The following is a 15,219-nucleotide window of genomic DNA, read 5'->3' on the forward strand; positions in this document are numbered from 1 at the left end:
GCGTTGATTGGACAGAGGGGGAGATGTGCGTGAATAGCCTTTCGCGTATGCATTGATGAGTACAATAAGGCGTGATCGATGGGGAAGTGGAAACTGCAGGACTGAACCAATAGGAATTTAGGTCTGCTGTAACAACGCCAACAACCGTTTCTACCTGAAAATACTAACAGAAGTGGTGCTGTCGCTAAGGTGTTTCAACCACTAAAATAAATGATAAGTAGTTATTTCAGAGCTCAATTTGAGATTAGCCCCGTTTAAACTGGCTCAATATTTATGTATTCATCCTATGATCATTTTTAAAAAAGCATAGGAGACGGGACCAGAAAATTTAGCATTTTTTTTGAGATTTTATGGTTGCGAAATCAGTCATTTCTTTTTAAAGAAGGTTTAAGTCGCCTCAAAACTACATTTGATACCGATACGGCGACGTGTTGAGCATACCGTGAATATCTAGATGCTAGTTTTGAACTCACGCAGAACTTTTAACAATTGCTGACATAGTTTGAGTAAAACTGTCGATTTATTTATAAACGGAAATGGGCATTATTAAGGTTTCTTAGATAATGGGTAAGTACGAAATTGTTCTGCTAAATAAAAACGCTGTTTCGGGCAATTTTTAAAAGTGGGAAACTTCTCAAACTGGAGTTATTTCATAGGAGGCAGCACTTGTAGCAGATTTTCATGTGAGGCAGAGAAAAGTTTCCACCAAGGCTCTGGGACAAATGCAGAAAAATTTAGTCCTTCAAGCCTTCCTGAAAGTCCTAGGTGTAATACGTTGGTTGCTAAAGTCCCAATTTCGCTAAAAGTCCCCTTAGGTGCCCCTCCAGTGTACCTTCACCGGAGGAGTTGGCCGTCGGACCATGCCAGTTGTCCTAAGCATTACTATTATGGCGGACGTGCATATTCTGCCCAGTATAATCTTCTATTGCCTGCAGTAAGGTCTCGGAGCGCTGCATGGGTAGACACAACAGAGTGCAAAAAGAATTATTATTGAAAATAAAAAGGCTGGCTGTTTATAGGCAAAATCCTTTGCCCATAACATTTGTTGAAACTGCGGTCTGAGGCGGCCAATTAGCCCGTGTAAATGTGGAAATTCAACAGTCACCACTTTTCTTCACGAATGCATTAGTAGGTAATCTTTATTGGTATTTTTTCATGAATAAATCAGTTTTACTTAGCACTGACTACTCTGAAATGCCTTCAACTTTATTTGATCCGTTTTTTGATGGAGAGGGGAAAAATTTTCCGGTTTGCTAACAATCTAATCAAAATTCAGAGCACTTGCACAAGACCCCAATATAAAGCGTAAAAAATTAAAAGGTTAATCCCGATTTATGCAATTTATTTTAATTTCTACCCATGCAGTCTGCGGAGATGAGGCTCCTGTCTGTTTCCGTAAAAACTCGCCCCTAACTGTATTTGGATCTGATGAGAAAAACTCCTTCATTCCTGTCCTCTGCAGGCATTTTAATCCGAAATCACAGCTACTATTTCTCTTAAAATATCACGACTGAATTGTTGACATTTTCTCCCTACTCATAGAGTTATGGCTTTTCTAAAATGAGTGAATTCTAGCGAATCAACACAAAATGGCATTCTCGGACTCTCACCACTGCACCTCTGTCGCTTGATGGAGGCCTTTCCAACAGTCGTAAGATATTTTATTTCGGAATGTTTCTGGTCACTTCCATTTTACTGCACACCCTTTAACAAATTTTTGGCCACTTTGAGCCTTGGCAGGATGAGAAGTCATATTTTTCTACTCTACTGGATAAGTTTGACTTCTGCCCAAAGATGCGTAGCCTTCCCAGAGCACCTAGGGAAGGTGTGGCAACCAGGCCTGTTCTTTACCACTGGGGATTACTCGTCTCAATTAACATTCCTGTATTTCAGTAGCACTTAACTCGCCCGTCGAAACGATCAACATCCTCAACATTTGGTAAAGGAAAGTCGTGGAAGCTGAGATTCAACCTCCGTTTGCTTTTGGTGTCATTTGTTCTCCACAAAGTCTCCAGCTGGTTTATAGAGGTGAGGCAGAAAGACAGAAGCAGCTAAAATGAAAGAACTATAATAAACCTCACTAAGGAAAATGTGGAACACAGATTCTTTATTTAAAAATTTTTAAATCAGACGCCCACCAGTAAAGGTGTTATCCTTCTGCATTTCTCTTTAAAATTACTATCTAAAGACAACGACTTAAATCAAAAGCAAAATAAATAATTTTATGTTTTTTCCTTGTTTGAAGATAATTTTCATGTTTCTACTTCTTTTTTACAAGAATTAAGTAGTATGACCAGTAGCAGCAGTTGTAGACAAAGAAGCAGAGAGGAAAAAGAAATCGGCTGTAGATATCAATTTTTGATACCCTTCTTCTCGTCTTCTTCTTTTTTTTCTCTGAGTCGGTCACTTCGCCATCCTCTGACGTTGTTGCAACCTCCTTCACGCCGTCAACATCCTCATCTTGGCCATCTTCAGTTTCTTCATCCTTAGTGTCAGGAATGTCAAATGCTGACTTCTTCTTACTTGAATGCTCTTTTGGTTTAAGAACGTCATTTGGAAAGAGGTTGGATCGACTTCCAAGGTCTGGATAGATGGCTTGAATGAGGGCCGTTTCGAGGTCACTACTGCTAACATTACCATCAGAAACACCAGCAAATTGTTGTCGTTGGATAAATGCTTTTCGACATCCAATGCACCACCCATCCACCTCTGCTCGGAGGGCTTCTCTGGCATTCAAACGCCATCGCTCTGGCCGTCTACTCCGTGTGCTTCGCATATTTGAGGCCACAGCAAATTCAATCAGGACGCTGACGTTGAAGGTGATGCACGCAATGTTCCATACATCAATTGCTTTAATGTAGGAAACTCTTGGAAGGTTCTGCGAGATTCCCGAAGCCTGAGTAATCATTCCAAGGAGAGTCAACAATCCCAGCGCTACTCGGGCTGGCTGAGCTTCAATATCCACCCAGAAGCTATGCCATGATGCAATGACAATGAGGAAGTTGGTTATATAGACACTGGAGAACCAAGAGCCCAATTGACGTGAAAGAACAAAAGTCACCTTGAGACAGGATGAATTTCCGTCCGTTGGGAAAGCGTTACAGTCTTGAGCTACCACACTTTCGGGACTATTAAATTCAGCAATTTGCATGCCATCAGAAAGCTCAATGGGCTGAATTGATCGCCAGACAAAACGCAGCTCCTTCAAGGAGTATCCGTAACTTCCTATATTTATGTGACATGTCTGAGCATCCATGGGAAAGGTTTTGAGATCCATCTGGCAAGAGAATCGCATCGTTATCTTTTGACTATAGAGGATATTTCCATCGGGAGATATACGAGTCAAATAGTTGGGCAGGGTCATACGATGGATACGACCTTCTTTGCCATTGCGAAAAAATAAATCCGGTAGCCACAACTTCTCCTTCAATTTAGGGGAGACTAGGTTTTTGGTGTAATTTCGAAATCGTGGAATATTGTTCCAAGCCAGTCTTGGGTCTTGCCATTCTTGACGCAAAAGAAGGTAGGTAGTGTAGTCCATCATGCGCACATCCACGGAAGTGATCTCTGTTATCGTCATATAGACGGTGACAATGGTGGTGGTCTGGTTGAAGGCTCCTGGAATCTCATAGTTTTGGTAGTCCTTAAAGAGGTGCTCCATCAATTGTTCCCGGAGTGGGATCTCCTTCAATGGCACCTCTGCTGACTCCACCAGGGGAGTAACGTGGAGGAGGTGAAGAATACGAAGGAAAAGGAGGACCAGACCCTCTTGCCACAGCATTAGTACTTTTGTGTAGCTTACTGAAATGATATGGCATGGACGGCAGTCGGAGTCATGAATGTTATTGGTCAATGCTTCTGATTGGTTGGATTAAGATGTCGCCTTAGTTATAAATGTTTGGCGATTCATAATTACTACTTTATGATGTGTAACACCGCGCAATGCCTTTCTTCAGAAGATGACATTATCAAAAGATTTAGCTGGAATTAATGTGGTTTTTGTTAAGAAAAATTCCGTTTAGCTATTTTTTTCTCCTGTGTTACTGTTGAAACCTCTCATCTCCTACGAAATTCGCAACTTAATAGGCAAAATGAACAAGTTATGCCTGTTTGCTAAATATTAATGCAAGCGAATATACTACTTAAAATGCAATGTCTGCATTTCAGTAGGTCATTCTGTTTAGATTCCGCATTGTCAGGAATGTAGTTGGTGAAACAGGCTGTGGGTGGAATTTCAGGACAAATTCCAGAGGTACTTTTGAAGTTGGTTTGTTCAAAAACGTGCTCCCTTTCAATAGTTTTAGTAAAGGCCTTTTATCAACCTGTAAGATTTGGAATTAGGTCGATTTAGTTGACGGTGTCTTATTTAAACACAGTGAAATCAAACATCATGTCCAGATGATATTAGTAATAATAATGATATCGCTTTCCTTTTCATTACCCTCTTATCTGTATGAGCTTCTTCACATATTTTTTTAGCTTTCTGAGGCATTAAAGACTGCATTTCCTTGTAAATCGAATGCCTTGATGATGAAGGAATGGAGGGACAGAGAAGAGAGCCCCTCTACGATAGGAAATGTAAAGCATTGAGCAAGCCAAAGAGAGAAACGAATGTTATAGAGATATTATGGTAGTAATGTAAGACTTGGAACTGTGTAAATAAAAGATCAGAGGCAAAAAGCACCAAAATGCAGACCATAAAATAGACCATAAATAAGCCTTATGAAAATGATGATACATCCCTTATCACAAACAGTAATCATTAATAAATATCAATTTACACTCCCATATTACTCCCAATTTTGCCAGTTATACGTATTTTACTTCTACAAAAGCGACATTACTAGGCACCACATTGTCAAGTGGCTGGATTTTCTCTCACTGGTAATGCACCACCACAGCCAGAGAAATGCAACGAATGACTCCGATAACGAGGAGAAATGATTTACAAATACTACACACACGAGGTGGTCAGACGCAAACTCATTGACACCAATACCGATCCCAAAGCAAAAAGCAGGAGGAAAATCTAACGGCGTAGGAGGTGCATTTGACCATCAACACTGATATGGGCGTTCCTACCATTTGTGCAGTTGCTAGTACCTGCATAGGAATCGTGGATCCTCCACCTTCTCATCTATCTCAGCCTCATCTTTCGCTTTTTCAGACCTTAATTCTTTTTCCATATATCAAAATTGCGATAGTAGGAACGGTTTTGGCATCGCTAAAGTAAGTACACATAGCTTGAGGAGGCGATTCCAACCTCTGATTTATCCGCTGTAGTCACTGCCATCGCTTTTACTTCACCCATGAATGACCTCATTTGTCCTCCTTGCAAGAGCTCGGCATGAGGAATACACAACTTCAGTGGTAAATCTCCACAGCGGCGATCTATTTTTCAAATAGGCATGATAGCACTGGAACATGTGGTGACTACTGCTGTCAGCAAATTGTCCACCCAATTGAGGCTACAGCTATAATCGACCTCTACAACACAAGGAACTGCGTAGATGCATAAGCTGGCAAACAGGTGTGGCGTGCATGTAAGAGACTGAGGCCAGGGTAGTAGCAACTGCAACAGGCTAAGTACGTGGCCAATTCCGTGAATCTAAGCCCACCTGCTTATGGTATCTGATTCACCTTGGACTAAGTGTGTTCAACAGTACACTTCAATCACGTCTTCATTTGATATGCAAAAATGTAGTGGAATTATACGAGAGCATGCATCGGCACGTCACTTAACCCACTTTTGAATGCTCGAAGACCACCTCAAGTAGACTCAATTAAACTTAAGTGAATCACATTGACAAAGAAGGGCATGAACCTAGAGTAGTCATGGAGATTTGTCTATTAAAATCAAATGAGTGGAGTTGAGAAGAGGTGAGGAGACTACTCACAAATAGTAGGTTTTGGAAGATGTCACCTGGTTTTATTATCTTCACATTTTCCTTCTACACCTACTGCTCATCACACTTTTAATGCTTAAAAGGGATATTCATAATTAAGCTGTATAATAAATGCTTACCCGAAAGAAAATTAACGGAATATTTGCGCTGCCCATCTCCCGGGTACTCCCTTTTCCCCACTCCTTAGATTCAGCTGCATTCAGATCCACTGTACGGAAGAAGATGTGGTGTTGCAATAAGTTAAAGGGATTAGTTGCGTAATGATCTTGCTGACAGAATTTACAAGTTTAAGCAGTCATTTTAGAATTCGTCGTTCCAGTAGGACCGCATCATGTGAAGATTGCACTGATCTACGTCAACAGATACTAGCAAGTAGACTGAAAGCAAACATTGTGTCCACCCGAAACTGGTAATCGTGCTTCCTGTTATGTCTCCCCTCCAAATCTCACTTATACTTATACACTCTTTTGCACGCTTCCAGCTTCTTTAAGAGTCGAATGAAACTATTCTTCGTAAATCAAATGCCTCTCGCTAAATACTATATGCGTCCCTCTCAGATATTTCTTTTGCAGTCAGTTGTTGGTAAGATGACTTCGGCTTATCCGTGCGAGTGGGTAAAGCGGCATGACTGCGAATATTGCCAAACCTAAACGGCGACTCCTCTCAAAGTTAATTAAATCTGACCAGTCGTTCTCCCTGCCAGCATCGAGTCGGACAATCCACCTTGATTAGTGGTAAACAACAATAGAATACAAGAGCATTATAAAGTCCCATTTCAAAGGAAGATATAGCGTAAAAGTATCCAAACACGGAGCAGTTTCTGCTCGTTTTTAAGGAAAACCTGTAAATGGAATCATGGTGAAACCTTAAAAATGTGGTCCTCTATAGCGTTAAAACATTTCCAGACGTTAATTTATTCGTAACAAAAGAACATTAAAAGAGAAATCTTCTCAAATTGAGCTATCATGAAATATTTTGATATATATATATATATATATATATATATATATATATAGCATTGGTTTTTCGACTGGAATATTTCATGCATTTTACACAAAATAAACGTCCAAATCTGTTTATGAGCCTACGCTTAAAAAGTACGTGGCGATAGCAAGGAACTAATGGTGATTAAAACATCTGTTAGTAATGAATGGGGAAGATGCAAATTCTGGTGTGGCTCACAGGCGATTTATAGCAGGAACAGCTGCCTCTAAGGGCAGTCAAGCAGTAAATCAGCGAGGACATGTGACAAGTGATCCACTTGTTCAGCGGTCTCATAACAGGTCGCGTGGATCCACTTGACCACCGACGCATTTGTGGCAAACCGCTCACCTGTTTTTCCCAGTTGGGGTATTCCGCTTCACTTGTGCTATGCAGCGATGGAATATTATTATGAGAACGTCAAGGTGGGTGTAGGCCTATTACTAATTAGTTGAGTAAAGATTTATTAATGGATCCACTAATATGCATAAAGGCAGACTGACTACACTCAAAAGTCAAATGGATACCTTTTCTAGAATAGTTATGACTGAAATTTATGAAGTAATTGACTGAGACGGATGGTGGTAATAACGGAATAACTAGATAAATTTTATTTATGTTGACTTCCTGTGCAGGCGCGTTTACGGGGATCTAAAGGATTACCACGTGCTTACCAAGAGTTAGGCTTTACCCCCCCTTTCACTATCCCCTCGTGTCTCGCCAATTTTCGCAATTCATTGACCTGCTTGGCCTAATAACGACACTGTAACTGACCAGATGTCATATATTGCATGGGTTTTGTTCTGACTTAGCTACCTAGACCCATTCACCTTTTCTTTCCATGCAAGTACATTCGAGAATAGAGGTGAGATTCTGAATGGTAGGGGTATATTGATAAGCTAATACTGAGGAGGCGGGGCAGAAGTGGAGTGTGGGGACTCCGGTAACCAGCAATTGGCTTGGTGATGCCACCCCTGTGAATTGCTTGTAATCGTACTTTAGCGTCAGGATGTTCATGGTAGTTATTCTGGCTATTTATCCTCTCTAACTCGACATCTGAGAAATTCAGTACCTCCACCTTCTCCTTACGAAAACGGCTTTCCTTTTGCAGCGTAAATATTCATTAGTTTCACTCCGTCAAAGTATAGTCGTGCTAGTGGACCTAAAACAGTAGTTTGTCTAATCTATCCTTCTAGTGCCCGAAAAATTGTTTTTTTTTTCTATTAGAGGGAGTTAAATGTGACAAATATATGAAATGGTAAGTTGTCTCTCTTCCAAACACAAAGAGCAGGGCTGTAAAATCTTACCCGAAATCCGAGCTCTTCATGGGTCCTTTGCTATCAGTTTTCGTGCCCAAGGTAGAGAGGGCATAAATTATGTTAAACGCTACGTATGCGAACGCAAAGCAAACATTAAGAGCAGTGTTAGTGAATCAATTATTTTCTTAACTCAGCCGCTTATTCCTGTTCGAGACCTGTATTCTTCAGTTCGTCTCTTCGACTTGGATAAGCTGACATGGTTGACGCTCAAACGCTTTGCAGGTTTGCCAACAAGCGCTTTTGGAGGCGACTTTGATTTTCCTTCGTTACGTTCTGCTTTGAGTGGCCAAGTAAGGTCACTTCTGTATACCTTCGGGTCAGCGGGACAAAGTCGGTCCTCAGACTCAAATTGACCAAATAAGAAGCTGACACTGGCGGGCGTGTAATCATTCACATCGCATCATTTCAGTATTTCCGAAAACTGTAGACAGGTTAACTTCATCAGTAAGAAAAAATAAATAAAACAATCTTCATATTGTCCTGCCGAAACCGTGATTATTTCAGGAAAGTTATTTGAAAGGATGAATTCTGTATGTAAGTATGACTTTCATTCCTTGATTCATTGAATCCTACCCCCTTTAGTACCTAAAAATCGGTACCACTTTTATTTTTTGTACCAGCATTGAAATCAAATAATATTACACAGCTTCACCACTGCTATATTTCACACCTTACTTGAACAATGTGAAGATCTTTGATGCATGTATTGAAGTTCCAATTGAGCAAAGGCAAAGAAAGGGAAGGAAGGAAAAAAGGGTGAGTAGCATTAAAATGACTCTTGGACTTAACAAATATAGGTGATGCGAGTTCAATGTAAGCGCAATCATGACTCTACTTCTTTTCCTTTCTTTGCCTTCCCCTCCAGGGCTCAACCTATGCCACTACCGCTACCACTACCTATGCAGCTCGCATGATTCGTCATTTTTACCCCCCCCGGGCGATCAAATTTAGCAATATAACTGCCACCTACCACCAAACCTGTTTCAGAGGTGGAGAAAGCAATTTCATTAGTTACCTCAATTCAAATCGGAATTAATTAGTCTCAACTTGACTAGGCATGGAGAAAATAACGGCAGATTTCGTTTTTGCACCCTATAATTTGATTAGCGGCACCCTACGGAATCATATTGTCCAAATCAATGTTGGCTCTGTAGTCGAATGGTCCTAGTCAGTTGCACACTCTTCGTCATGTTAACCGAACGCAACTTCGCAACGACGGAATAGGAGATGAAGGGAGTCCGGTATGTTCAGGAGGGCGAAAGTATCGGCCACCAAGGCCTGACACATATATGTTTTCATAACTATAAAAGTGTATGGTTGAAATCTTCAGCTCTAAAGTGTCATTAAGGCCATTAGTAGCATTAGCTCCTTTGTCAAAATTTGCCTCCAACGCACAAACGCGTTGGGAAATCATCAATCTCGGAAGGAATGTTCACTGATGTTGTTAAACAAACAGGAAACTTTCCTACGAAAAGCCAATATTCTAGTCAACCGTAAATTTATATGGGGGTTTGGAGACACTGATGCCAACTGCGAAGCCTTCACTTGCGCAATGATAAATGGTTAACACCCCTTTTGAATTGTGGTAACGTGGGCTGTATTGTAGGGGCCGAGGGGAGTTATGGGTAGAGGACATAGGAGACAAGTGGAAGGGGGGAGAAGGAGGGGAGAGGTGAAGACGACCCATTTATCTTCCCATATCCACATACTTGTGCCACCCAATGACATCAAGTAGTCATCCTCAAGTTATCAATAGTCAAATGCTCTCCCCTGTAGCCCTTGTCTCAAAAAACATGTTTTACTAGATGATGCAAACAAAATTTTCTCTCTTTTGATTAAATGGGTCGGCATTGGTAGTTGCTCTTAGCCAGAAGCCCATGTAACTGTCGATTTTCACATCACATAGAAAAAGTAAGGCCAAATGCTATGATGGTTTGTCCCTAAACGAATCGTTTGCAGAGGTTCAAGGCTTTAATTAATCTACTGGTGGAAATTGACACAGCAAAGAGGCGACTTCATTTCCAAGGCCGATTTGACTAGTCCCACAGCTGTTTGGACTACGTTTAAACGTCAGGGGAGGATGCGACATTCCTGTACTTGTTTTTTATATTTATGGGGTGGGTGTGTCACCATTCATCATTCGTTTCCTCATCAGTCCGTTTGGCATACCCTATTCCGTTTGCTTAGCACAACTGAGGCCTCGGAAAGATGCACAGCCAAGTAGGGGAAGAGCAGCTTTTGCTAATCAGAGTGCAGGATGAGAATGCAGCCCAGCAACTAGCACTCAACCTCATTCTCCCTGATAAGACCTCACACCAAAACCCTCTAGTGGAATGAACTCGCAAACACTTACTCAAGTTGTAAAGGGATGACGCGCCGTGTTGACTGCAAGTCAACACAATAGGGTCCAAGATGTCATCACCGTTGAAATTCTTTTCAAATTGGTTTAGGTGTAATGAATAGTAACACATTATATTCCACTATGTAGAGGTGGTTCAGACCCCGAATGGAGTACAATAGGAATGCTGATGAAAATATACTTAAGATATATCCCACCTATATAAACAACCAATGTGAGCAAACTATTTTCCCATTTTTTTAATACTCTGAGATAGGACGGTATGCGTAAGGCATTTGTTTGTCATTTGCAGGTGAACAATGTTTTGCACGAGATGACGGTATGGGACGGAAATTCGAAACAGAACAAATGATCTCTTATTGGATGGATCTTGACTGTTTGAAATTCCCAAGTGGGTAGATCTATTCTGACTAACTGAACGGAACAGTTAATTGTCACTATCTGTGGAGCACCACTAGCTAGCAAAGTAACATCTGTGTCATCACAACTTTACCCTGTGAGGCATAACGACCGTTTTTTTGCTTAGTAAATTTAAGATTTGCATCACATCTTTGAGTTCTTATACTACGGAGAGATTGGAATCTACATCTTGGGACCACGGCTTTGTACTTCATAAGTTTACTACTAGAAGGTGAGTATTTGGCTGGGTAGAACATACCTTATTAGGTTTGACATGATACATGGAATTGGCAACATAAATACCTTCGCCTTAATTTCGAATATCGCATACGGTCTACTGAGCCACTGCGTTGGGTCACTGAAGGTGCAAAACGTGGAAAATTTTGGGGGGGGAAGAGGAGGATGAAGATGAGGAGAATGATTAGTCGATACCGGATCAAAGCGAAACAGGTGCCACGGGCTCAAAGCACATCGTGTGTGACCTTGGCAACATACGCACTCGGAATTGGAAGGTCGACCACGACAGGTTGGTGGACATTTTGATAGCCAATTTAGCAACTTTGGTTATCTAAAGTATCACTGTGCATTTTTTGGTAGAATATGGAAATACAAATGGCAGTTGTGGTTTTCGTTGTGTGAATGAATTTAACTGGTTGACAAGACTGTAAAACAATCAACCATGATATGGTTAGATGAAAAATACTAACATAGTTATGAATATGGAAATCATTTGTTTTTTCGGTCATTCTTCATTCGGGAACGTTTATACTCCTCTAATAATAGCATAACTTTCTTGATCACTCTCTGTGTAGTTTTTAAAAAGCATTTTTAATTTAAGAAAATATATTTCCTTTAATCATTTGTTAAGAGTTTCCACTAGTGGCATCATGATACCTGTTAGTCTGGCAATGCTTGCTGAAAGTGTATCGTTAATGTAAATGTGGTAACACTTCGACAATGCAGCGGAACCCTTCGCTGCAGAGGGCTCTACTAAGCATAACTAATAGTCAGACGAAATGTTTGCGACAGTAATCAAAGCAGTTTCTTTGTTTATGTTAATAGCTGGAAGATGTCCTCATGAAAACATGCTGTTGACCATGGCTGCAACGAAGAAGAAGTTGTTGAAAATGATGAGAAAGTAAAATGGGACATTTACTCGTTCTTACGTCGCAATAGCATTAGTCGGAGAGAGGTTTTCACTCCTGAAGTTCTAAACTGATACTGTATAAACAGAATGCCCACCAAACGGATGGGCGTTGCAGTTCCCATCAAGAACTACAAGGGGGCGTGACAAGCCAAACCATTATTTAAGAAAGGGCAAGGCGTCTTCGTTATGTGTCCGAACTCAAGTATTTGTGTATAACGTTGGCAAAGAATCCTACTACACGGACTACTCTTGTTTACAGCATGTAGATCGGTCTGCCAAATGTTGAGACCCTTGTAGTTCACAGGCGAAGCAACTTGGGGATGTTACCCACACAGCCGAATAATTGTTGCCTTTGAGCATTGAAGTGCCCAGAGACTGTAAAAATTCCAAAATTCAGTTGACTGCTTTCACCGCTTCTTGGTGATTTAGGCATTGAAATGAGCGCAGCAGAATGTTACTACTCACCTAAAGCATTGATTACCGACATGCAACATTGCGGTGCCTACGGCATTGGCAGCATTTGGTGAGGAACGAAATACGCTCCTCTTGTTAAATAGAATAGAATGGAATGCATTCGGCTTTAATGACCTTAAGTTGGCGAATCCTACTGCTATGTATTTTCGTCATGGTACTCAGGACTAATTGAAGTGGCATTATGAGAACATGTCAATCACAGAGGACAGGAAACTTGTGTGTTATGTACCCCTTGTAAGTACAGGCGAAAAATCACATTGATGATCAGCATGAGGGTGGGAGGGAAAGTGATCAATTGTAAGGGATTAAGGCAACTCGTAGGCATTTATTGAGATGGAGAGTCTTGCAGGAGCAGTAGAATATTGGCAGGCGATGTTTTAGAACAGAATACAATACCATCGACCAATATTGCTTCGGCTCCTGCAGCAGCCAGTCCATCCTAGTCCAATCTCCTCTGATTCAATTAGCCACACTTTCAACTGGCATAACTTGCAATTTTACGCATTTTAAAGACACGACTTACTTTCTGTGACTTTTGGAATTGCAGTTATTTCTTTTAAATGCCTTTTTAACAAAAGTTAGAAGCAATGTCGTGTTTAACTCGTGATTAGTACCCGGGAGAAGGCAATGAAATGTCTTATTTTGAGCAAAATATCGAAGACACTGGCCTTTATGCTAAGAGGTTACGACTCTTCGGTTGATTAGATGGAGTGCTAAAAAATCCTAAGGATGATTCCTTTTGCAAATCGTGGGTTCGCTATTAATCTTCCGCCGTTGCACTAAAATTTGTAAAGCACTATTCCAGGGCAAATTTTGTTTGATCATGTATTAGTGATGAAGCCCATGGCATTTTGCTGCAACAGCTACCTTTCTCTTTGCAACACAGTCAATCACTCGGTTTCTGATTTGCTATTACCGTGGTTTTGACTTTAACTTCTTCGGCAGATATATTGGTTTCGATTATTCTAATGCAGATCACCTTTCCAACAGGTAAAGTTTATCAATTTAATTAAGCCAGGCTCACACTCGTCCACTCCTACCTTAATGCGACATAGATACCTAGTGCTCATGTGAATGGTCCGACTTTACTCTCGTCCTCCTTTACCATGAAAAATTGTATTCTCTCCATTGATTATCGTCCTAGCCATTCAAAATATGCCACCGATTCCGACGGCTTTAACTTTAAGACCATTTACATGTCCGTAAAATTGCCGTTTATTTGATTTACCATTACACTTCTCCTCAATGCTCCAATTATTTGATTTAGACTTATGCATTTAACTTAATACCAAATGGCATGCAATCAAGTACTTATCCTATTTTACTCAACCCAATTCAGTAGCTCAAGTCATTTTGATCACCATGTAAGACAAAATGTGGACCTTGATGTACCTAAAGATCTACCACCTTACATTTCAGCTGAATGCAATCACCACAATGGCGTTTTGTAATTTGATTTGTTTGCGCCCACGCAACTAGCCTAGTGAGGTTCGCCACTACAGATCTTAAAATCGGTCAACTTTGCCAGTTCAGCTCAATTTATATCACTTCACGCATTTTATACAGCAGATATTCAGTTTAAAATAGTCCTACGATATAGAAACTAAACACTCAGAAAAGTGAATTCGAAGTGACACAAATGCTCGTGCACCTACTTTTACTGCGAACTCTCAAAATAGCTGCTGAGTCAGTCACACATAGACACATGTACTGAACATAGATGTTTCCTAATAGAGTATTTGTTACACTGTTTATTATTGAAAACGGTGATAGCAAGCGCAAACGGCTTCCATCAAACACAAGAAAACTCAAGTAGTTCTTTTGCGTGCGTCTGGACAACTCCAGATGACTGTGAGGTGCCCTTTTCCATGCATGCATAAGACGAATTTTCATGGCCAAAACATGTTCCATTAGAACTTTGTCATTTCGCAGTTTGTAAAATGCAAATTGTGTGAAGAACAAAGGACACACTTACCAAGTTGAGTGCTTTCCAAAAACGACTCTTCCTCACCAGTATTGGTAAAGTTGAAACATGACTCATTAGTGAACAAGTCTCTTCCTCTTAGAGCCTTATTCTGTCAAGTCATCAATAGCTAAGTCATCGCTTTTGAATTTGTTTTAGGAAACCTATCAATGCGCCATTCTTCTCCAAGGATCGCCTTGACGCATGTAACCGTGCTCAGGGTACCTGCATCAAAAAATGCATGCTACCTCTGGATTTGGGTGGCAATTCTAGCAGAGTGTATACCTGGTTCCTCCAAAGTATGCGCTCACTAAAAGGCAGTACTGGCGGATATTGTGCTTGATAATGTCAATTAATTGGGAAAGTTCTGCATTTGGGTCGTAATCTGTGGTTGTCACCATTGTCCTAGCAAGATAATACGAACATTACACACTTCGCTGCATAAATTCATCCAAGCAAACGTTTTTATTCGATCCTATGCGCATATTCCTAGTCTGGTAATACGAAACAAGCAAATCGCTATTTCCATGCGTGGAGACTACTTCATCCTCCCTCAAATGTATGCACAAGTTGAGTGAGCATTGCTTCCTTGTATGGAAGCCGCATCCACGTACCCGATGGGGATATTCAGTACTCCCACCATTCCTCAGCGATGTTACGGTCCCACAAAC

The 15,219-nt window shown here is 40.8% G+C and overlaps 2 protein-coding genes across 2 annotated transcripts; one reads left to right on the plus strand and one right to left on the minus strand. All coding sequences in view use genetic code 11, as the record gives it.

The window, feature by feature from the left end:
- Positions 1-2,260: 2,260 nt before the first annotated feature.
- EGR_06589 (Glycine receptor subunit alpha-3) lies at positions 2,261-3,781 on the minus strand (the record flags this gene model as incomplete). Its single annotated transcript, XM_024495838.1, has 1 exon — positions 2,261-3,781. The coding sequence occupies one exon, from the start codon at positions 3,779-3,781 to the stop codon at positions 2,261-2,263; it is 1,521 nt and encodes a 506-aa protein (XP_024349798.1).
- A 4,431-nt stretch (positions 3,782-8,212) lies between these two features.
- EGR_06590 (hypothetical protein) lies at positions 8,213-9,242 on the plus strand (the record flags this gene model as incomplete). The annotated part of the gene is made up of 3 exons (XM_024495839.1): positions 8,213-8,245; positions 8,341-8,496; positions 9,072-9,242. 3 exons carry the CDS (start codon positions 8,213-8,215, stop codon positions 9,240-9,242), a joined length of 360 nt encoding a protein of 119 aa, XP_024349799.1.
- Positions 9,243-15,219: the final 5,977 nt, after the last annotated feature.

This window comes from Echinococcus granulosus, assembly GCF_000524195.1.
Source record: "Echinococcus granulosus chromosome Unknown EG_S00059, whole genome shotgun sequence".
In the NCBI taxonomy this organism is placed as follows: Eukaryota; Metazoa; Platyhelminthes; class Cestoda; order Cyclophyllidea; family Taeniidae; genus Echinococcus; species Echinococcus granulosus.